A 25903-nucleotide genomic window follows, 5' to 3' on the forward strand; every position below is an offset into this window, starting at 1 on the left:
GCGGGATAGGTATTGATTGATCCAAGTGATCGCAAGATCCTGACTCCTAATGAAAGGAATGATCTACCTCTTCCAGGTGAGAAAGTTGGTGTTATTTAGTCTCTCACATACTAGCTGATTCAAGAAAGTCGAAGAGAGGACGCTTGAGCGGAATTCGGATCCATGGGCAGTTATGACAATGAAAAGAGTGAAAAATACCACACGAATTTAAAAACAAATAAAAAGGCACAAAGAAAAGTAGGAATAACAGGTATGAAACCGAAACCGAGAAACACGGGCACAAATCAAAACCGAAATCAATAATAAAATCGAAATAACTGCTAAATCAACATAAATTTGAGATGCATCTTTTGAGGATAAACAGCAACAAATGACCTACATTTTTTTTCCTAGATCACCAGAGACAGCAGCAGACTATGCTACGAAAACAAAATTGATCAAACCCAAATCAATTTTATGTATCGATTTAGGAAACTATGCTATGAAAGTAAGTTGATCAAACCCAACAGATTTTCAGTTTTGGTTTGATAGCATACCTTTGAAGATAGGAAAGTGCAAAGTCGTGGTGTGAAGAATATAAAATGATCAACAGCAAAGAAAGATTTCAAGACCAGGAATAGAAGAGAAAGAACTATTTAGGAAAAGTCAAAGATAGTGAGTTCAAAGACAGATTTTAAGAGAAGATGTAAAGAAAGAAGGGACATGAGCAGGGTTTTAATGGTTGATGATATTGGGAACAAAAAATGAGAGTTTCTCAAACGATAAAAAGGAAAAGGAATTGGAAGAAACAGTAGATGAAAAGAGTGAAAGGAAAGAAAGGAATAGAGAAGAACAATACCTTGGAGAGGAAGGAGATCATGATGGACACTTGACAATCCCAAATATCATGGCCTGCTCTGATACCATGATAAATCGTGGGTCATACCAAAACTCATGGTAAAGAAGAGAGAGGAAGACGCAGCATAGAGTGTAATATGATAACACAGTGAGACTTGGTCTTGGATCCACGATCCAATCCAGATTTCAGCACATCACGTCTCAATACAACAAAGACTGAATTAAGAATGATATACTAGATACAGAATAATACATAATAGTACTCAAACTTTTGCCTCATAGCCACCTCAATGTTATGTTGCACATCAGAAAAAATAAGCGAAGTTATGGGTAAGGAACATAGCAAAAGAACCTTTTTAAGAACAGACAAAATACAGCCCGACTCTAAGAACAATTAAAGATTAAAAAGAACAATTCTTAGATCAGGATTTTGCAGGGAGAAGGTCACTTTCTAATCTTCATTGGGTTCTTCCTGGAAAATCTTTGGATGGAAAAAAGAAAAGAGAAATATTATAATTTAGCTAGAAATTGGAAAGGAAACTATGCAACCTAAACAATTTATTTCCTGAGAATAGAAAGACGCATTACAGTTTGACACAACAATCCCAAGACAAAAGACCCACCAAATCATTGACTCCAGCTACGTCACATGGATATGGCTGCCAATACAGGGACAGCCTTTTTTATGACGTTTTAAATATGACTAGTATACTGGGATATGGAATGGGAACCAAAATAGAGTATCTGTGTGACATAGGACTCCAGTAAATGTCATGTTGCTTTCTTAGTTCCTTGATTGCAGTTAGAGTCACACTTGAACCACTACCTGACCATGAACATATATAATCTAGAATCAGAACAGTATTGAAATGAACTGCCATTAACAGTCATTATCAAAAGGCCTCCTTCAGTCTTTGACATGTTCCTCTGTCAATAAATAACATTATCGGAACAGCCATCTCCGAGTAGCTAGATGATCCTTCTATTCATATGATTTACAGAAATTACTTAGTTTTCATTGTTCTTTTGAAAAATCATAATTTTTTGCACCTTATCTTGATATTGAGAGGAGATTATCAAACAGTGAATATATTTGACCTACTTATCCAATACCCTTGAGCCTATGTCAAACCGTGTCCACTGTCCAATCAATTGAGTATCCTAAAATGGGGGTGTTGAGGTCAGAAATTTGCTGGGAGTGCATGCCAATAAAATCCTTGCTAACTCAGTGGGTGGCTCGATGAGACTCAGCAAGAAATTTCCCGTTGAAAAGATCTTTCTGAGCCCATTAGAATGGTTGGCTTTTTCAGCAGATAAAACAGCCACTTCAGCAAAGGCAGCTTGATTTTGGTTTTAGCAAAGGGAGGAAGCATTGCAAGTGATGTATCATCAGAGTGGCACAACGGAAGCATGATGTGTACCTCATTGGGTTGGAGCCAATAAGAATGCCTCTTGCCTAGCAGACTATGCAAATTTTAAGGAGAGGGGGATGATATGGACGTTTCTGGACCAGCTGGCTTTTGTGGGGCCCACCAAGTGGGGGAGACTTCCCCATTTCTGAGATTTTGAAAAAAGGTGTAAGGGGTTAAGACTAGCCTAAATGTAGTTTGGCTAATTCTAGCTAAGTCAAGGAGGTGATATCTAAGTCTAGTAGGTGTTATCTATTAATAAGGTTGAGTCTATGAAGTGTTATCTAGAATTAGAATGGGTCTTAGTAGGTTCTATCTTATTTTAGCCTTTTATTTACTTTATTTTTGTAACTTGTGAAGGGTTGTAGATAGTCCCTCTTGAGCCTTTATAGGCTTGTAATTCCTCCTTTGAAATCATCATGAAATGCTAAATGAACTTGAAGAATTGCTCTCTCTCTCTCTCTCTCTCTCTCTCTCTCTCTCTCTCTCTCTCTCTCTCTCTCTCTCTCTCTCAGAAGGAAGACCTCTAGTAGGTCTGGTTATGTGTAGGACTTAGGCTGCAGACAAAGTCCAACCTCCAACTTTTGAAGGTGAACCTGCAAGACCGGTGGCTCAGACTCAACTTCGGTGAATCCAACCTCCAGTCAACCATCCAATCTTGCAACATGTGGTAGACCTTTCCCCAGCCAGCCTACCTGATCCTAGTAAGTTAAACAAACCCTTTAGCTTAGCCCCAGCCTGTCCTTGAACTCACCCAACCCGTGTGAACCTAGTTCTGATCACGTTTCTGGTTACTGTGAACTGTAAAAACTGGACTGACTTGCAGACATCATATTTTTTTAACCGTAGCAAGTCTAGGTCTAAAATTTGAAACCTAGCTTCCCCAACATGTCTTTAGCCTACTCTCGAAAAATTAAAATTTATCGTCATTCCAGTAGGGAGATCTGATTTTTCTATTACAACCTGTCCGAGCCAAAAACCAGTCCTGAACCAGTCCAAAATTTTAAATCTTGTCGCATGTTCCCGAGCTCATATCTCCCGAACCCAGTGAAGTTAGGCCCCATATTTTACCAGGATCTTTTTCCATGTGTCTAAAGTCATGTCTTATAATTTGGTATATTATGTACAGTAGTTTGAGAGAACTGAATTTTCTCCTGAACTCTGTCAGAACCAAACTGAACCAGACGTTGCCCTGTCTCGCTTGTCCGTCTCATTCGTAAATTTGTACAGACGTGTCCCGTGTCTCCTAACCCTGAAACTTGGTTTGTACCTCCATTAGGGTGTCTGGAACAATCCCTCCAAATTTGGGATTTTTCCTCCACACCGTTTGGCGTACCAATTTCCCTACCAAAGTCTGTCAGTCAGCCTGCACCTTGTTACCCGGTTTGACCTGTTGACCTAAACCCTGAAACTTGGTTTGTACCTCCATTAAGGTGTCTGAAACAATCCCTCCAAATTTGGGATTTTTCCTCCACACCGTTTGGCGTACCAATTGTTAGTTTGGATCATGGATCCGACCCGATCCACCTCGAGAGATCCAGCGGTGGCGTGTTTGTAATTAGTTCTTATTACCAGTGTAAAGTGTATTGTATCACTTATAAATATTAAGTAAAAAGGGAAAACCCTATTGCGCCGACTATTCCTCTCTCTTCTCGTTCTTTATCTCATCTCTAACATCTGCAGGCTGATATTTCTGATATTTCTGACATGGTATCAGAGCACAGGCGCGGAAATCGATCCTCTGGAAGGCCTATAAGGACCAATGCGTGAAAGGACGTAGGCTTTCTCTATTCCTTTTTCCTTAAATCTATTTCTGATCTTCTGATCTTTTCTCTGTTTTTTTTCCTTTCCCTTTAATCTGATTTCACGCATCATCCCAGTTTCACGTATCCCTATTTCTCTGTCTCTTTTTCTTAATCAGATTTCTCCAGTTTCTCCTTTTTCCTAATCTGATTTCACGCATCCCAGTTTTGCGCATCCTTATTTCTATTTCGATTCCTTCTCTTTTCAAATTGTTTTTCTGGCTCACACGTTACACAGCATTGTTGTTTTTCTGTGCACACAGCATTGCTATTTCTCTGTGTACACAGCATTGCTATTCCTGGTTCACACGTTACACAGCATTGAAATTTTTTTTTTAATAACGTGTGTGTGAAGATTATTTTCTGGATTACACGTCATTATATTTCTGTGCAATGTGTTGCTGATATCATTTTCAGCACACACAGTATTGATGTTCTTCTTCTCTTAATATACTGTTAAATACAGTTTGTTCTCTCATTCTTCATAAAATCTATGGATTCCAAATTGAACCCTAGTTTTCTTACTCACCTCATGACCCACAAGTTATCACATGATAACTATTTGCTTTGGAAACGCCAAATTGTGCCTTTTATTCGCAGTCATGGTCTTTATGGGCATCTAGATGGACGATCGCCCGCCCCACCTACACATATCATGCAGGAAATAACAGGTGAAGACGGGAAGGTGAGTCAACTTCGAAGCACCAATCCAACTTATGACATATGGGTACAACAGGATCAGACATTAGTTGCTTACTTTCTGATCGTGTTTTACAAACTATCTCTGATGACCAATCCGCTGCCGAGTTGTGGAATGGACTAGCTCACTCTTTTTCTCAGGTTTCCGAATCTCGAGCTTTGCAACTCAAGTGGAAATTCCAATCCATGCGAAAAGAAAACAAATCCATTACAGAGTTCATGGGGGATGTCAGAGTGATTACAGATCAGTTAGCTGCCATTGGAAGTCCTGTATCAGATAAGGATATGGTACAACAGGTATTAGGTAGTCTTGGACCTGAATATCGCATGTTCTGCACGGCACTCCAGGTTGTCTCAGTCCTTCCATGTTTTGATGATCTTCAATATAAGCTTTTGCAATATGAGGTCAGTTTAAATCAGGAACACGCGTCAGAGGATGCTCATCCTGTGATGATGACACATACGCCTATTCAAACAGGAGTTTCATTTACTCCCCCTCGCCCCAATGGAACATCTATGAACAGAGGAGGATTACTGCCTACACCAGGTGGAGGAGGTATTGGTTCAAGCTGTGTACCACGAGGAGGACGTGTTCCTACTTGTTTTCTATGCAACAAACGGGGACATGTTAAAGCAAACTGCTGGTACAATCCTCAGAACCGGAACAAATCAGGGAGGCCAGATAGTAGGCCAGGGCAGAAGGCCACTCATCAGTTTGCCCGTACTCCTCAGGGACAGGTTCTTCCATAGGACGTACAAAATATCCTTATGACTACTTTCAATCAGATGAACTTGCGCCAAAATGAGGAAGATATATGGTATATTGATTCAGGGGCAGCAGCACACGTTACTTCTGATGCAGGTAAATTTACTCACTTGACTCCTTACACTGGAAATGGCACTATAGTCATAGGAGATGGATCTCACCACCCCATATCTTACACTGGAAATGTCTCCCTTTCTTTGCCTGAATCACAATTACCCTTGTCAAATGTCTTACTCACACCTGCTATTCAAAAGAATATTCTATCTGTGTCTAAACTAGTTGATGAAACAAATTCTTCTGTTGAATTTACTCCTTCTGTTTATCTTAAGGATCTTCACACCAAGAAGACGCTCGCTAAAGGTGAACGGCGCGGGAACATATACGTCTTTGAAGAATCTCATGTGCCTTTGAAGACGTCGTCTTCCGTAGCCGTGGCTTCTTCAGCTCCTTCATTTCCAACATTTTTTAGTCGATCCATAGATCATAGTTCTCCATCTAGAGTCTTGAAACTTAATAAGCCAAACTTATGGCATCTTCGTTTGGGTCATTGTAGTCAAGTCTTTCTTGACAAGTTGTCTGCTAAAGGTCTAATACCCGCAATCAGTTTAGAGTCAAAATGTCCAAGTTGTCATTTATGCAAAAGTCATGTACTTCCTTTTCATAGTATCAATAAAAGAGCAACAAAGCCTTTTGAAATTATATGCTCAGATGTTTGGGGTCCTGCGCCCACTGCTTCTCTTTCTGGATCTCGATACTATGTACTCTTTCTTGATTCTTACACTCGTTTTAGTTGGATTTACTTCATGAAAAACAAACATGAAGTTTTCAAGTTGTTCAAACAGTTTCATGCATTAGTCCAAAACCAATTCAATACCAATGTTGTATATTTCCAGTGTGATGGGGGGAGAATACATATCCCATGATTTTAGTGAATATTTGAAGGAGCATGACATTACACGTAACATTTCTTGCCCTCATACCCCTCAACAAAATGGAGTTGCTGAGAGAAAGCACAAGCATATTGTTGAAACAGCCTTGAGCATGATGCATATTGTGGGCATTCCTTTTTCCCTTTGGACCGAGGCTTTCCACACAGCTGTTTACGTTATCAACAGGTTGCCCATGACCATCCTTGAAGATAATTCTCCGTATTTTGTTCTTTATAATTGTCATCCATCATATGAAGAACTACATTCTTTTGGTTGTGTATGTTATGTTCATATTGATCATTCATTGAGAAATAAGTTTCAAGACAGAGCTATACAGTGCAAGTTCCTTGGGTATGCAGATGACTATAAGGGATACAGGTGTTATGATCCTCATACAGGCAAAATTCGGGTATCCAGAAATGTTGTTTTTGATGATGAAAATTTTGACACTCTGGGTTCATCTTCCACAGATACACAGGACAGTTATGATCCTTGGCTTAGTGACTCACTTTTATATGACTCGTTGCCTCATGAGGATTCATCTTTATTGACAGACAATGAACCCTATACTTTTGATGTGGAACCACATATGGAAGACATTCCTCCTACAACAACATCCTCACGTTTTTCTGGTCTTGTTTATTCTCGTAGAACTCACCCAGTCAATGCTGAGACTCCTCTACGACATTCCACTCGGGTTAGACATCCTATAGATCGCTGGGTAAGTTAAAACAATTTCTCTTTGGATTTTCAAACATTTCTAACCAGAGTGTCCAAAGAAACAGAACCTTCCTCCTTTCATGATGCTGTAAATTCTCGTGCCTGGGTAGAGGCGATGAATGAGGAAATGAAAGCATTGCATGAATGCAACACATGGAAAATTGTGCCAAGGCCAGATAACAAGAATGTTGTAGGATCCAAATGGGTGTACAAGATCAAGCACAAACCGGATGGCAGTGTTGAGCACTATAAGGCTCGTCTGGTTGCACGAGGCTTCACACAGCAATATGGGCAGGACTACGATGAAACATTCAGCCCAGTAGTAAAACTGGGCACAGTCAGGATTGTCATTGCGTTGGCATTACAACATGGATGGTCACTCAGTCAACTTGATGTTAAAAATGCTTTTCTGCATGGTGAACTAAAGGAAGAAGTTTACATGGAGCAGCCACCTGGATATAGCATGCATGATTCATCAAATTGGGTATGTAAACTTCGACGCTCTCTTTATGGATTAAAACAAGCTTCTCGATCTTGGTTTGAAAGTTTTTCCACAGAAATCCAGCGTCATGGGTTCAATAAAAGTGTTCTAGACCATTCATTGTTCATCTTCAAAAGTGGTTAAGCTATTGTTTGGGTGCTTATATATGTTGATGATATCATTATTACTGGGAGTGATGAGGATCACATATCTTGGGTTAAGTCTATGCTGATGGCTAAATTCAAGATGAAAGACCTGGGTTCCTTGCGATATTTTTTGGGTGTGGAAGTTGATAGTCGACATGAGACTATTACATTGAGCCAACATAAGTACACTATTGATATTCTCCTCGCTACAGGGATGGAGAATTGTAAACCAATTAGCACACCTTGTCTTCTAAATCATAAGTTAAGTGCTAAAGAAGGCACTACTTATCATGATCCTACTTTATATCGTCGAGTTGTAGGGATGTTACAATACTTAACATTCACTAGGCCTGACATAGCATACTCTGTCAATCAGGCCTCTCAGTTTATGCATGCTCCTACAGATGCACATATGGAAGCGGTAAAAAGAATCCTTCGGTATTTAAAGGGTACGATTGGAGATGGTTTGATGTATAACAAAGACAGCTTATACGTCAGGACATCGACTATTCACCTACACAGATGCGGACTGAGCTGGTGATCCTGATGAGCGCAGATCAGTTTCAGGGTATTGCATCCTTATCGGCAATAATGTTGTAACATGGAGTAGCAAGAAGCAAAAGGCAGTGGCGCGATCTAGTACTGAAGCCGAGTATGGTGCAATGGCAGCAGGAACAGCTGATGTTACGTGGGTGAGACACCTACTGCAAGAATTACAAGAACCAATCTCGTCCTCTATGGTTCTTTGTGATAATCAGAGTGCTATTAATATTGCCTTCAATCCCATTCTTCATTGTCGCACGAAGCATATCGAAATCGATCAACACTTTGTTAGACAAAAGGTGGAAGAAAAAGAAATTGAACCCGCATATGTTAGGTCAGATATGCAAGTTGCTGACATTTTTACCAAAGGATTATCCACTCATCAGTTTTGGGCACTCAAAGACAAGTTGAGCATGATCAAAGACCATACTCAACTTGAGGGAGGCTGTTAGTTTGGATCATGGATCCGACCCGATCCACCTCGAGAGATCCAGCGGTGGCGTGTTTGTAATTAGTTCTTATTACCTGTGTAAAGTGTATTGTATCACTTATAAATATTAAGTAAAAAGGGAAAACCCTATTGCGCCGACTATTCCTCTCTCTCTTCTCGTTCTTTATCTCATCTCTAACATCTGCAGGCTGATATTTCTGATATTTCTGACACCAATTTCCCTACCAAAGTCTGTCAGTCAGCCTGCACCTTGTTACCCGGTTTGACCTGTTGACCTAACTGAGCCTACCCGCTGCCTAAAATACCTAACCTAGACCCGACCGCAAAACAAGAACGCATCAAATATCCACCAAATAATAATGAGTGAATTTGTGCAGCAAACTATGCAATACTCAGTTGATGCAGTAAATGTAAGAACCAAAAACAGGATAAATGCATTTGCACCTTATTAACACGGATTGGTTTCCCATAAAGTTTGATCATGTTTAGAATCTTTATTGCCTGCATCCATCACGAGAAATAAATTACACATAAAAAATTGTTAAATCCAAACAACTACCACTATGTTGCCCCTGAACCAAGAATAAATCCTAGTATTAATACTGTAACTCACATAATCAGCATCCTCTTCACGTCGGAACTCCACAAAACCATACCCTTGATGGAGATTTGTCACTCTGTCTTTTGGCACATAAACATTAACTGAAACAACAATTAAGAAGATATTTTAAAAAATGGTCATCTAACAGAAAAGTTGGCTGTATTTAATTTAGAAAGAATTTAAGAATGTTGTTCCAAGAAAAAAGTTTCATCCTTAGAAACATAACTTACAGAAAAAAGTTTCATCGTTAGAAATACAACTTACATGTCTGGGACACTCCTATACGCTAGTTATAATCAATGTTATAATCAAAGTACACCCATGCATGATCACAATACAGAGACCAAGTTAAACGTTTCGATGCAGAAAAAAGGCAATCAGTCTCACAAGAAGCCCAGACAACCACCATATAATGTAACCAAATTATAATTACTGACCGCATTATGCCACAAAAATACCATTGCTTATGAAGCGTGGGCAACATTGATCACATGCAAGAGCAAGACGATTGTAGTCATCTCATTGCAGACACCACGAGGGGACGGTAGGAAATTGGTTGCTCTCTCGAGAGTTCGTCATCATTGGTTATCTGGCTTTGTTTGGTTTCATGAAACTCTAAAAACATCCAAAATGGTTAGAATGCTTTTAGGAAACGTTAACTGCCCACATCATACATATACACAATAACATCCAAAATGATTAGAATGCTCAGAGTAAGAAGTGGCTAAAAAAAAGCAAGCTCAATGCTCCCTGAATAGATGCAAGGTTCCAATTAAATCACATTGTAAGGTCAGAATTTCAAGCAAGAATGAAACTCATCATCCACCATATCTACACTTGGTTTCTTTTTTCTTAAATTAATTAAAGGATGTTGAAGAATGTGTATATTGTGTCATTTTATCATTTTATGTGTTGCCCCTTGTATATTTTATTGTTTATAGGGGTATTCTTGTATTTTTAATCTTTTTGTTGTAAGAGTCAAGCTAGAAGTCTATTTATGTCCTTTTTCTAATAGTTTGTTAGTGAAGTGTGTGTGTGTGTGTGGGGGGGGGGGGGGGGGGGGGCACCTTATATTGTTGCAGTTTTGCAACTCTTTCTTTTGCCACTTAATGAAGTTTTTCTTCTCATCTTCTTCTTTGCTATCTCTCTCATGGTGGGAACTTTACTGCTTTGACATGGTATCAGATCCATAACCAATAGTAGAGAGAAGTATTTAGTGTTCATCTGGACGAAGAGTGGAAGAAGAAACTGATAGATTTATAAATCCAAAGTTTTATCATACGTGAAGGGTGAGGAACAGAGAGAGAGGAGTTGTAGAGAAAACCTTATTCCCCAATACAGGAGTCGGCTGCCCATCTTTCCATTATATGCTATTACTAATACAAAATCTTAGGGTACTAAAATACCCTTTTACAACAAGGAATAATTACATATGTGCCATTAATGAAAGGGTACGATTACGGGTCTGGACCCTTTGACCCATGACCCGATATTGTGAAAATATGTCTTTTCACCCTCCCTCAAGTTGTGCATGGTTTTGAACCATGAACAACTTGCCTTTTAACATCCAAAATCTGTCTTTGGTCAATCCTTTTGTGAATATATCAGCCACTTGATCTGTAGTTCGTACAAATTCAGGCTCAATCTCCTTCTCTTCCACCTTTTGTCTCACAAAATGTTGATCTATTTCGATGTGTTTGGCATGACTGTGATAAATGGGGTTAAAGGACATATTGATGGCACTTTGATTATCACATAAAAGAAGAGATCAATTCTCCCACTTCTGTCAGTAAGTGCCTAATCCAGGTAGCTTCAGCAGTAGCGGCTATCATTGACCTATATTCGGCTTCTGTACTTGATCTAGCAACAGCTTTTTGTTTCTTACTACTCCACGAAACCAAATTCATCCCAACAAACACACAATAGCCGAATATTGATCTACGTTCGTCGGGATCTCCCACCCAGTCTGCATCAGTATAGAAAGTAATTTCATGTGCATTTTGCTCATTTGTCTTTTTCCTATACAAAAGACCATCCCCAACAGTTCCCTTCAAGTACCTAAGTATCTATTTAATTGCTTCCATATGCCCTTCACACGACTCATGCATGAACTGAGATACTTGATTTACTGAGTAAACAATATCAGGTCGAGTGAAAGTAAGGTATTGCAACATGCCTACTATGCTACGATATTTTGTAGGATTCTCATATAGATGTCCATCTTGAGAACAGAGTTTTTGGTAAAGGACACTAGGAGTACCCAAGGGTTTGCAATCTTTCATGCCTGCCTTATTGAGGACATCAATAGTGTACTTATGTTGAGTGAGAGTCATTTCTTCAGAAGTACTATCAACTTCAATTCCAAGGAAGTATCGTAGTTTCCCAAGATCCTTCATTTTGAATCTTTGATTCAAGAGATGTTTGACCTCCTCAATATGAACTTTGGAGTTACCTGTGATGATAATATCATCTACATATATCAACAACAGAGTAACTATGTCTTGATTCTTGAATATAAACAAGGAATGGTCAAGGAGAGATCGCATAAAACCATATTTTTGTATTTCAAGAGAGAAACTATCAAACCAAGAACGAGATGCCTGCCTCAACCCGTATATCGTCCTTTTTAATTTGCATACGTATTTTGTAGGATTACCTTCTGCATAGCCAGTGGGTTGTTCCATGTATACTTCCTCCTTCAAATTTCCATGGAGAAAAGTATTTTTGACATCAAGTTGACTAATTGTCCACTAATGTTCAATAACTAAAGACAGTATGACTCTAATTGTCCCCATTTTCACAACTGGACTAAAGGTCTCATCATAATCATGTCCTTGCTCATGTGTAAATCCTTTGGCTACAAGTCTTGCCTTGTACCGTTCTATAGTCTCGTCCGGTTTGTACTTTATTTTGTACACCCATTTCGACCCAACTACATTTCTGTCAGATGGTCTCGGAACATCCCAAGTACCACATTCATGTAGAGCCTCCATTTCTTCATTCATTGCTTCAATCCATTTTTTAGAATTTGATGCTTGAGAAAATGGCGTGGGCTCATCTTCCTTACTCAAAAGGAGTCAGAAAAAGTTGAAAGACCAGTGAAAAATTTTCATAATTGATCCATCTTTCTATCGGATGACGAGAGCGGGTCAATCTTCTAACATCAAAGGTAGAAGTAGATGTAGAGGATATATCCATTTCCTGATTAACAATAGTGGGCACCTCACTTCCTCGTCGTGTATAAACAAAACCTTTATACCTTTTTGGGTCCAAAGATGGCGTTGTACTCTCCTGTGCAATCAACTTATCAGCAGGCATAGATTCTTTATTCTTTTGATCACAATCTGAAGGACAAATATCATTAGTACCGGAGAAAAGTTCAGAATTAGGGCCATGAGGCAAAAAGATGGAAGGTCTAATCATCCAAAAGAGTTAGTTCTGAAGCATTCAGAAGTGACATGAGTTTTATTAAATGCTTCTATTGTAAAAAGCTTGGTCGTATGAAGAAGACTTGCCCTATGATGAACAAAAGTATGGGGCTCTCATTGTTCCTTACATTGGAGAGACCGAAAAGCCCAAGAATATTTTGTCACTTGAGACCAACGCTCATTGTACTCCTGCAAGAAACTCTTCAAATCTTGTATGTTGCTCAACCTCTTGCTCAGTCTGGTGTTACAATTTTTGCTCCTCTTCCTCCCAGGTGTGGATGCAAATGCAAAGGGTGCGTCACCGTAGTTTCAAAAAACTTGGGTGCGAGGGTGCAGATATATGTGTGTGTATGCATATACGTATTTATGTATATAGTATAGATAAAACTTGACTTGATTAGGGCTAATTGAGTCCAGTTCTGAACATAAATGGACCCCGGTGTGATTAACTGCACATGACACTGTGAAAGCCATGTCCAAGTGTCAGGTGCATTGGCCTCTTAGAAGAGTCCATGTTACATAGCTCCCACTTCTTTTGATATTGTTTTTGAAGGTATTCCAAGTGTTTCTACAGGTTGATTAATAGATTCAAGTGCATCATGTCACATGACTGTACAAGAGTCTATTTTAATCAATTGTCATCCTTGTAGTGGCTCATTTCACAATGCAGATGGGTCCTCTATGTCAGTCTCTAAGGTTGGATTTGTTACTCACACGTCCCTATCTTGGGAGAAACTTAAATATTTCGCAAGTTTTCATGTTCTTTCTTTAACTAGGAATCTTATTTTTGTTGGTCAAATAACTAAGCATAACTGTAATGTAATATTCTCTCTCCTGGATTGTGTTGTGCAGGATCAACTTTCAAGGAAGAATGATTGAGATTTGCATTATGAAAGAGGATTTTCATTACCTTGACTCATTGGATTTGAGTTCTCAGAAGTATGGAGGTGGTTTAAGAGCAACAGTTTTAGATGAGTATATGTTGTGGCATCAAGGACTCGGTCATATCTCTACATCTAAACTAATGTATTTTATGTGTCTGATAGCTTTAAGAGAGTGGTAGGCTAGCAAAGAGTCATAACTTACCTTTTGTATCTAGAGAGATAGAGTCAGAAAGAGCCTTTGATCATGTTCATTCAAATGTTTGGGATCCCTCACAAGTCTTATCCAAGGGTGGTTCTGCTATTTTATTGCGTTTATCGAAGAATATACAAGATTTACTTAGATTTACTTTATGAATAACATAAGTGAGTTGTTTGAGATCTTTAAGAAGTTTAGTCCTATGATTGAGATTCAATTTTCTGCTATGGTTGAACGCTTCACTTAGATTAGGGGGAGGAAATATTAGTCATGTGCTTCAGAATTTCTTGCAAGAGAAAGGGATTGTTCATCAAAAATCTTGTCCATATACACATTTACAGGATGGAGTTATTGAGAGAAAGAATAGACATATTTTGGAAACCACTAAGCAATGTACCTAACAACAATTTGGCTGAAGTTGTGTACATGGTGATTTATCAAACGCACCCGCGTCAACACGCCCTGACACGGGGCGGACACGATCAACCAAGTGTCGAACTCGGTCAACGCACCGAGGCCGAGTCCGTCCACATTTTGGACTCAGACAACTTTGACCGAGTCTATTTTTGTTTATTTTTTAGGGCAAAAGACGTATAAACTTTTAAGAAAATGACCTTTTTATATATTTTTTTAAATATATATATATATAACCGAGTCTTATTATTGTTATATATATATATAGTTGTGTCCCCTAATAGGCACAACTTTGACCGAGTCTTATTATTGTTATATATATATATATTTTAAATATATACATATATATAGTCGTGTTCCCGTGTCCAAAAAATTTTAAATTGCACGGCACCCGTACTCGTACCTGCACCCATGTTGACATAGCCCATACATCAATCCATATGAGTGTCATTCTTCGAATTATCAGATACATAAAAGAGACCATAAATAGGGGAGTATTAATATCATTAGGGAGGTGACCCAAATAACTGTCACTCCACCACTGGCTTTTGGGTCTTTTTAGGTAAATCATTGGTTTCTTAGAGATGCAAGAAACAACATAAGGTGTCTTTGTCTTCTAGTGAGGCTAAATACCGAGCCATGGCAACTACAACCATTATGTTAGAGAAGAATATCTGAACAAAGTCATTGATCTCCCCTACGTAACATCAGAATATCAACTGACTGACTTCTTAATTAAGGCACTTTGTTCCCCTAGATTCAATTTTCTTCTTGGCAAACTTCCGGTCATCACACCGTAAGTTTGAAGGGGGGTGTTAAAATATAAAGTCCATATATATATATATATATATATATATATATATATATATATATATATATATATATATATATATATATATATTGTAATACCCGATAAGGGTAAATATTTTTTTCTTTTTTCTTTATTTGTTTGTATTCTTTTTAACCATTGGGGAGGCGCACACAATAGACGTTGGGCCCTTGTGACCGTTGGAGGGGCTCCAACGTCTATATGTGGAGCCCCTTGCAAGGTCTCCATTATTGAATAAAGATTTGTTATTTGTATGCCTTTGTGCATTTGTGTTTGCTTATGTGCCTTTGAGCACATTTATTCAAGTGTTCTTGGTTGTGCCTTTGAGCGCATTTGCATGTTGTCTCTTTGAAGACATTTTCACAAGAGGTTCCTCTTTCTCCTTTTTTTATTTTTGTGAGAATTAGTTTTGGTTCCGAATCGGAACCATCTACTATTCCCCACAACCCTTTTTCCGAGATGTGATGCTTCATGATTGAAGCCCACATCACATAATTGGTATCATTTAATTTTACGGACATGATAGTGACTTTATCATTGTCATACATTTTTACAAGGGTGAAGAAGAGAGAGAAAGAAGAAGAAAAAAGAAAAATATGAAAAAAGAGAAAAGGACAAGGGCACAATCACGATCTTTGTGTAGCCAATGATCCTCAAAAAGTCTTCTTTCTTCAACTATGATAACCCAAAAGGCACTTGAACCATGAACAAGGAGAAGAATCAATTTTTGCTAGAGGCACGAAAAATAAGGTGGCAACTCTTCCAAGATCTAGAAGCTTCCGGGCTTTGATATCATGTAAGCAAATGAGGATCTTACACGAAGGCACAAAGGATTGCAATAGGTGTCTATTGAAGACACTACAATCATAACCCACAAAAGGGCATAAATGGAAGAATACAAAAGATAAAATAATAAACTTTATTTCCTTCACATAAAATGCTTAAAAAACATTGTTACAAAGTAGAGAGGATCACCCCTATTTATATACAAGGAGAGAGTGGGAGAGAAGAGCTCTAATAGAGAGACGTTGGAGCTAGTCCAACAGCTCTAATTGTAGTCGTTGGACTAGCTCCAAAGACTATACCACCTAGTCAAGATCTAGTTGGATCTTGACTAGTTTAAAGTCTAGTTCAAATCGAACTAGACAAAAAAAATACAAAAAGAAAATTAAATAAAATAAATAAATAAAATAAATAAATAAATAAATAAATAAAATATGATAGCATTTTATTATATATAATTACATTTTTATAATTTTAACAGTCATAACCAGTATCGGGTCTGGATACAAAATGTGTTTATATCATGATTTGAGAGAAAAAAATTTAGATACTAATAAGAATGAAGTGAATGTATATTGTAATGAGATGAGGTAGTCATTGACAGAAACTGGGTGTCGCATCATTGCAAATAGGTAGACAGACAAAAAGTCAAGGACCTTGATAAAAAATTTTGTTTATTGCCCTGTCTGATACGCCAAAGACAGCAAATGTATTGCTCAGAGTAATTGATCAGGTTGTATAAGAGGTTCAACCTCGAAATATTGTTCAATTTATTACTGATAATGGAGTGAATTATAAGGCAACAGGTAAAGAATTGGCAGAAAATTATGGGTCATTTTTTTGACCCCGTGTGGTGCCCATTGCATAGACCTCATGCTTGAGGACATCGACAGCATAAATGAGATAAAACACCCAGTTGAATGATCCCAAGAAATTACTAGTTTTTTTACAATCATGTATGTGTTATGAGTTTAATGAGAAAGTACACTAGTGGTGCTGAATTGATTCTTAGTGCAGTTACTAGATTGAATATGTATTTTTTGAAAGTGCAAAGTCTAATAAAGAATAGAATTGTACATTAATGAAATGCACAACCCCATGCAAAAAGAAAAAAAGTCAACAGAAATTTTAGATATTGTATTCAGAAGTGAATTCTAGGATTCATTTGTGAAGTTTCGAATCACTATATCTTTCGTGAAGGTGCTTCGATTGGTTGACAGTGAAGACAGACCAGTTATGGGTTATCTCTATGAGGCCATGAATAAGATTAAAGAGGCCATTATAGATCATTTGGATGGAAAGAAAAAGTGTACATGCCTATGGAATATCATTGATCATAGGTGGACTGGGCAAAATCATCTTCTTTATGCTACAGCATATTATTTAAATTTTGTGTTCTGATACTCTGCTACGTTTAAAATGGACAAGGAAGTCAACAAGAGACTTATGGATTGCATCGAAAGGTCGATCTCTGATTATGGCATTCAAGATCAAATTCATAAAAAAATAGAAATTTATGATAATGCATTGTATGATATTGGGAGACCTACAGCAATGTGAAATTGTGCCACGATGCGTCCAGGTAATTTATTTTGTTTATTTCAATTTTAATTTCATATTGTTATTTAATTATGATATTTTATGTGATTGCATTTGTTATTATCTTATTGATTTCTCATTTTCTTTTCTTTTCAAACATGTGGTGGACCAGGTTTAGAAGTGATGTGTCAAATTTAAGAGTTTTTGTCATTCGCATTCTTAGCCAAGCATGCAGTGCAAGTGGATGAGAGAGAAACTGGAGCATCTTTAAGCAAATCCATACGAAAAGAAGAAATAGATTGCAACACAAAATGCTCAATAACCTCGTCTACATTCACTACAACTTACGGCTGAGGCAAAGATATATAGAATCATAAAGTTTATTTATCATTTTTTTGTTTATTTAAAGTTTGTTTATATCATACAAAATCTGTCATCTTTTTAGGCAAATGGAAAAGTTACCATCAAAGAGGCACAAAGAGGAATTTGATCCTATCAGTTTGAAACATTTTGATGTATTGAATGCATGGGTTAAAGAAGATGCAGGCATTTTTAATGAATAGGACATTTGGTGGATTAACGTGAAAGGAGCACATGAGGTAGATAATGAAGAACCTACGTATATTGGAGACGATGTGGATGTCGAAGAAGGAGGAGAATGAGAAGATAATGATGATGATGATGATGATGATGATAATTAAGGTTATATTTCCAAAAAAACTTGGTTATTTAACACTGAAGTGTTTATAAACTTGGTTATTTTGTTTTTGTTTATGTAAGATGAAAGGATGAAAGTACGAGTCTTGTAGCATGTTCTTGATTGCAAGATATTTAATATTTTGCATTGTTCTTGTGAGATATGCATCAATATTATCTATATTAGTTGATGTTTGATGATGTCTTATGCAACTTATATAGACATAAATGTTTCATATGTGATTTTATAGTTGTATTTTGTGTAATTCATCATTGTTTCATGTGTTATGATTTTTTTAGATTTTTTTTTGTTTTAGAAAAATTTTAATAAAAATTACGGTTTTTTACGATACGCTATGATTTGTATCTAACTTTGAGCCCAACCGATACGGGTAACGATGACCTACTTACAACCTTGCATATATTATGTTGTCCATATGGTTAGCCAATTTATGAGTTCTTCCCTATCAATGCATCTTGTTGTACTCGGAATCATTAGGTATGTGAGAGACACTATGTCATATAGGATATTATCTTCATCATCATCATCCTTCACAAATTTTAGTGCCTTTTGTGATGCCAATTTTGGAGGGTCCACTAGAGATTGTCGCTCTACCATAGGGTTTTGTGCTTTTATTTAGAGCTTCTTGATGTCACGAAAGAGTAAGAAGCAACGAAGAGTTGCTCTATCCACGTCGAGGAAAAGTATAGAGCTATGGCTCAGGTTATAGCTGAGGCTACTTGGATTAGATGGATATTAGGGGAGCTAGGGGTGTATATGCAAAAAAGAACCTCCTTGTATTGTGAAAAGATGAGTGTTATCCATGTCGCAAAGAATCCAGAATTTCATGAAAGGACAAAACACATTGAGATAAATTGTCACTTTACTAGAAGGACATATGAAGATGGGATCATTTCATTGGAGCATGTGATCTCTATAGAGCAAATTGCAGATGTGTTCACTAAAAGTCTTGCTCCATCTCATTTCAAGTCATTCCTCTTCAAGTTGGGATGATTACTCTTGCACCTTCACAAGTTTGAGGGGGAGTGTTGAGGAATGTAGTATATTGTATCATTTCTATGTGTTGCCCCTTCTTATATATTTTATTGTTTATAGAGGTATTCTTGTATTTCTAAACTTTTTGTTATAAGAGTCAAGTTGGAAGTCGATTTCTATCCTTTTTCTAATAGTTTGTTAGCAAGGAGGGGAGGTCGACCACTTATATTGTTGTAACTCTTGCTTTTGCCGCTTAATGAAGTTTCTCTTCTCAACTTCTTTTTTGTTGTCTCTCTCATGGTGGGAACTTTATTGCTTTGATAAAGGCTTAGTTGTCAAAGGTGGTGCCTAAGCGACCTAGGAGCAGCCCCACCACCTAAGCTTTTGGGTTTGGGCGGTGGGGCCCTTTTTTACCACCTAGGCTGAGACCAACTAGGCTTTAAGCCTATTTTTGTCTCTTTTTTTACTTTGTTGACCACTTGGTTAACCGTGCCAAAGGGGGAAGTATAAAAAGGGAAAGGTGTAGCCCTTCCCCTTTTTAACTTGTCTTTTTCACAGTTCACACACACAGATGCTAATGCACACATATATATTTGTATTCTATGTTTAAATATATATAATTATATATATTAACATATTATAAGCATATATTATAATATTATGTATTTCAGTTATTTTAGTTATATAAATATATATATATATATGTAAATGTAAGAATATATTATAAGCATATATAATTTCTTATTTGTCTATTGTTTATTTTATGCCTATTGTTAATTTTTTTGTATACATGACTTTATTTTTTGTATATTGTTTACTCACATTGCTAGTTGTATGGTTTGTTTATTCAATTGTTCATTTATTCTTAAAAAAAAATTAGTGGGTTATTTAATATAATTGTTTTACAGTGTTCGATGACATGTGTATTGTTTATTCCTTATTGTTGATTGATTTTATGTTGTATACATGTTTGTTATTAATTTTAGTAATTTGTTTACATATTTTGTGTATTTTAAAAAAAATAAAAATTGGGGTAATGACTAGTCTTTTTAGAGGCTCATCGCCTACCGCCTTTGACAACTAAGGATAAATGAGAGATAAACATACAAAGACAAAAGGTCAATGCAAAGGTATCACCACAATTGCCAGAGCAAGAATCGAAAGTGGAAAGCCGTTACAAGAATGGGAGTTAGGAAGTAGTCATTTCAAATCATTACAAGATTCAGGAAGCGGTGTGAGGAATCATTTCAGAAGTAATATGTAAAGTCGAACAAAATATTGATAAATTGATGAAGGTAAGAAGAAAGCTTTTGAGAAATGAAGGCCACAATCAATGATTATATAATTCTATTATAAAACACTAGCTTTAATTTTTGTTCCTTGAAAAGAGGAATCTCTAGATCCCTTGAGAGAGAAAAATACATTCAACATAAGCACAAAATATCCAAAACCAATGCCTTATTACTCACTTTGGACACAAAACATTGAAATAATAAAAGATACTTTATCACATGCATGTCAAATCTAAGAAATTTCAACTAAGCCTAACAACAAAAATTAACTATTATACGATGCTTTTGAACAATAAAAAAAATATGCTACAGGTAGAAAGTGCTCCATAGATCCATACTTGAAAAATGGTGTCCAATGCCAATCTAAAGTAGGAAAAAGTAATAACATAATATATTTATTATCTCAAGCATTTTTTTTAAATCTCACATTCAAACATACTTATATTCATATCAATGTATGATAAACATGTACCCAAATAGTTTCATAACAGGGAATCAAGTTCCCATGACTAGGAACTAAGATTTCCAGATGCTTCTACTTCCCACTTCCTAGGAACTAGGATTCCTACAAAGTGCTTAATGTAACCATGGGCTGACCACAGTCCAAAAACCACAGAAGGAAGGGTTCCCTTCCTACAAGGACGAAGCTGGGTGTACTCCCTTGTGGGCAGGGTGGACCTCAAGGGTTTTACCAACCAAAGGCATGCCAACGTGTGGATGGTGATCGGGAGTAGTTTTTCCTTGGCGTAGCCAATGCAAAAAAGAAAAGGAAAAAAGGCATGGGTGTCACACACTCAAATACAAGTGATAAAAATTTCCTAGTTGGTTCCCAATTTAAAACATCTAAACAAGAAGGAAACATAATATAAAAACATAATAGCCAAATTCAAGCATGCCATTCTTTTTCTTTTTTGGAAAACTTGCCATTTTGAAAACAAAAGGTGTGGTTATAAATTCAATAGAAAGCTATGTCACAGGGATTCGGCTAGCAGGATGCCGCGGAACGCGGGTGCGGGTGCGGCACCGGGTGCGGTCAACCCGACCCTGGGTGTGGTCAACGCACCCAGGGTCATTTTAGTCCAATTTTTGGACTTAAAAAACAATGTTTTGCCAAGAATTTTTTTTTTAATATATGTCACAGGGATTCTCCAACTAGGTGCCGCACCCGCACCCGATGCGGTCAACCTGACCCTGGGTACAGTCAACGCACCCAGGGTCATTTATGTCCAACTTTTGGACTTTATTTATATATATATATATTATTTATTTATTTATTTATATATATATTTGCCGCACCCCCGCACCCGGGTTTTTTGGAAGTGCCGCAACCCCGCCCCCTCACCGCACCCGCACCCATGTGACATAGATAGAAAGATGCCGATTAAGCCAACTAACTAGACCAACCATCAATATAACCTGCTACACATGCATAACATAGATTTATATGGTGTCACAAGGGGGTGAAAAGTAATACTTATCCTTTTATCTGAAGCTTAAGCTCCATATCGTGTGAGGTCTACAGATCGATTTTCTATTTGATACACACACGAGCGTGAAAAAGAAAAAGAAAATAGACCTATGAGAACCTTTCTAGAAAATCAATAAATAACAAGCTATCAAAGCAAGCAAAAGCTTATGTTGGGAAAAGTATTAAAGGGTTATGGAACACTAAGCATCAATGGCACATAAATTTGAATGAAAATTCAAGCAATAGAAGCATCTGAAAAAAAATTTGATAAAACTATATATCAAAACAATAGGAAAAATGATATTCATGAAATCATCAGATAGGAAGCAGGACATCTAGAGAAACACCAGAGAAAAACTACAATTACCATCAACAAAGTATCAATGGTAACAAGAATTTCCTACATCTTTCAAGCACACAATGGGCAGTTTTGAAGACCATTACAACAAGAAAATAATAAGCCTACTGAGATCACTCTTTAGTTTATGCATTAGTAGCCAAATCATGCATATAGATGAGCATAGGGAAACTTACCAACAGGGCCCGCTTGAACAAACAACTCCCATAATAACTCTTCTGTGACCTGCAAAAAGATGCAACACCATGTGACAAAAGATCACACAGAAGGAAGTTTTGAAGGCTCAATAGATGAGTATACAAGAAACCTGACTGGATGTCATTTAGGCTGACAAAAGTAAAACATGAGATTCGAGAAATTTAGCCTGTCCTAAGTGATTCAAATGATATCATCAGTGCACAAAAGACCACACTACTATTTAGTGCAGAGCACTTGGGAGCTATTTCAGACCTAAAATCACAGTAAGCAGTTGCTCAAAACACCTATAAGTTAAATTAAAGGAATCAATCAGACCAAATAAAAATGCATTATGAACATTCATTTACATAGTAGTTATAAATTATGTCATTACACGATATGGCTGTTGGCGTGGTGACTCAACCAAGTCAATCCAGTAGGATGACCCAATCTGAGTATATCTAGAATCATATTTTCAGATAATAAATGTACATATGAATTTTGAAGACACTAATTATTGTGTTTCTCCATGAATTCTTTTTCATGTTAACTTTCATTAAGATGCACTGTCTAAACCTTTTAGCTGATCATTATTGTCCATAAAAATGTCTGATATGACTCTTGCATCTTAAGTATTGAATACTTGATTAGTACCAGAGGTTCAGAACTTACTTTCATTCCTCGCAAGTTGATCTTGGAATCAGAAGCTAACACATAGTAGTCGTAAGTAGATTGTAGATACTTGATAAACTAGCTCATGACTCATGATTGTTATGGCATTATATTAAAAAAGTTTAGCAGGAGCCACTGGCTTACTAGTTAAACTGAAGACTGTTTTTATTTGAGAAGATGTTCAAACTAGGTACGGATGGTTGTTTGCTTCTTCCAACATGGCAGCTGAGACCAAGGGCGAAGAAATGGGCAATGTAGTGGGTCTGGTAGATCAAATCCATCCGGTGGAGATCTGGCTAGAAGGTAATCCTAGGACATTCATTCACTAGTGGCCTTGAGCAGCCAAATACATATTGTTTGAGGGCAGTCCATGATCACAGAAAAGGCTTAGAGGCAATCAAGTTCAGGATTCATCAGTTGGAATATATTCCCACACGTGGGCGACACCATGTGCCTTCACTTTCCGTTCTATTTCCATGCCTTCTCCTGTATCGCTGTACTTGGTTGCATGGTTGAATATATTATTTCCATTGATTCAAAAGACTATAACAACAATTTCTGAGATCACCTTAGTAACCAAAATCATGACTAGGCGCCTAGTCAAGCAGGGCGCAAGCCTACTGCCTACGCTAGGTCTCCTAGCCGGGACGCATCATGTTGTAGGATAATCTGAACTAAAAAGGAGGAGCTGATAAACAACCCTCACGCGAAACATGGAAATAGCGCAAGGAATCGATATCTAAAATATGAAAAAAAAAAATTGAGGGCACACCATATGAGCCCGATTAGCTACTAAAAATCAATACAACAGAGCGGAAGGATCTCATTGTGAACAGTTCATCAAACAAAACAATTGCCCATCCCACAACTCCATCGTGTTTAAAAAAAAAAAGCACAAATTGGATGATCTATTGCTCCAAACATGAAATTAAAAAAAAAATATCAATCACTACGCTCGGGAAACAGGACTAATCGTAGCTCATAAGTTTAGCCTAATGGCTACACCCAATCGTTCCGCCAGAAACTAAATCGGCCTCTTGATTCCTTAACAAGGATAGCTCATGAAGAATTAGAGATGCAAACCCTAGATTTCTACAAAGCCCTAGAAAAACCCTAGTAGGAGAAAGAGGAAGAGGTTACCTGGGCGTCGAGATTGCCGACGTAGGCGGTGGCTTCTTGGTTCCTCTCGGCGGAGTGCTGGCCCAGCAGGTTCGCTCCGACGCCCGGAGCGATTCGAGTCGTCATGGTCGCCGATCGGGCGCTGCCAGGAGCCTTCAATTCCCGCCGCCTCAATTTAGGAATGTGACAAAGTAATGCAACTGAGAACGGTTCGGATCGATATTAATCCGAATTCACGTCGCTGTTTGACTGTTTGTCCAATTTGGGACAGAACACAGTGTCCACACAGACGCGACCGTGTTTTTATCCAGGAGACACCGTCCTAACACCCTCTTTTATTTTCTGAATATCCCCCACCCCCCAAACTTTCTTATCCACTCTATTCCGGGGGAGAGGGTGTTGTGTGTTCTCCCCGGAACACAAATTTCTGTGTTCCGGTGTGTACGGAGGAATATCTTGGGACGTGCGATAATTCATATGCCAATGTTGCCCACGATGACTTTATAATAAAATAACATATAAAAAAGGTAGATATGCTTTTGACGGAAATGTCCTCTCGTAAGATAGATATGCGTTGGACAAAAATGTCATCTCGCTCCTCCTAAGTACATTTGCACGTTTCGCCTTTGTTTTTAGCTTGTGTTACAACACATGGCCGCATTCTCATTCATGCCTTGTATTAGATAGAAAACATTCTCGGGTTCGTTCTTACCTCATCGAGATAACTATAAATCAAACGACTGGTTCGATCATTAGTGGGTGTCATGGAGGGATTTGTCGGCCATCTCTTTTTACCATCATCTCTTCTTCTTTATTTTCGTTAGGCAATATGAAAAAAAAAATAATGATGCACAAACATTCCAACAAGTGTCATTAAAGCGTGGTGATTATCTTTCCATGTCATCATGCTATTGTTGAAGAACGTATGTCGTCGTGAGTGTCATTAAGGCGTTGTTTTGTTATTGCAGGTAGATTTAATCGTTTCGACGATTGGAAACTTAAAGATATTTATAAGACGTTGGGACATGTTGACAAGAATCCTTGGTTACAGATGCGAGCAAGGGCCTCTACCCCATCCGTTATTGTCCATTCACTCACTATATGCAATGTAACGCAAATTGCGGCTGTAGTAACATGTATATCATTTTTTGATATATTGTTTTGTTTGTTAATATCGATTTGTAATATATTATGCTGAATTGCTATATATCGATTTGTAAAATATTATGTATTTTCTAATGTCGATTTGTGAGATATTGTTTTGTTTGTTAATATAGATTTGTAATATATTATGTTGAATTGTTGTATATCGATTTATAAGATATTATGTATTTTCTAGTGTCGATTTGTGAGATATTGTTTTGTTTATTAATATCGATTTGCAATATATTATGTTGAATTATCGTATATCGATTTGTAAGGTATTATGTGTTTTATAGTGTCGATTTGGTGACATTGTTTTGTTTGTTAATATCGATTTGTAATATATTATGCTTAATTGTCGTATATCAATTTTGAAGATATTATGTGTTTTCTAGTGTCGATTTGTGAGATATTATTTTGTTTGTTAATATCAATTTGTAATATATTATGTTGAATATCCGTATATCATTTTATAATATATTGTGTATTTTCTAGTGTCGATTTATGAGATATTATTTTGGTTG

General features: G+C 37.3%; 1 protein-coding gene across 1 annotated transcript in view; it reads right to left on the bottom strand.

Annotated features, from left to right (window-relative positions):
- EMB2444 (RNA-binding (RRM/RBD/RNP motifs) family protein) overlaps nt 1-24430 on the bottom strand; it is a 46311-nt gene extending 21881 nt beyond the window's left edge. Inside the window, exons 1-4 of the mRNA XM_090008124.1 lie at nt 24258-24430; nt 22445-22493; nt 9397-9485; nt 9228-9284 (exon numbers count right to left, since the gene is read on the bottom strand). Of these exons, the coding sequence (XP_089864250.1) occupies nt 9228-9284; nt 9397-9485; nt 22445-22493; nt 24258-24362 (300 nt within the window). The 5' untranslated portion in view covers nt 24363-24430. The remainder of the gene's footprint in view (nt 1-9227; nt 9285-9396; nt 9486-22444; nt 22494-24257) is intronic.
- Nucleotides 24431-25903: the final 1473 nt, after the last annotated feature.

This window comes from Nuphar pumila, chromosome 1, assembly GCF_984573655.1.
Source record: "Nuphar pumila chromosome 1, dmNupPumi1.hap1.1, whole genome shotgun sequence".
NCBI classification, from domain to species: domain Eukaryota; kingdom Viridiplantae; phylum Streptophyta; class Magnoliopsida; order Nymphaeales; family Nymphaeaceae; genus Nuphar; species Nuphar pumila.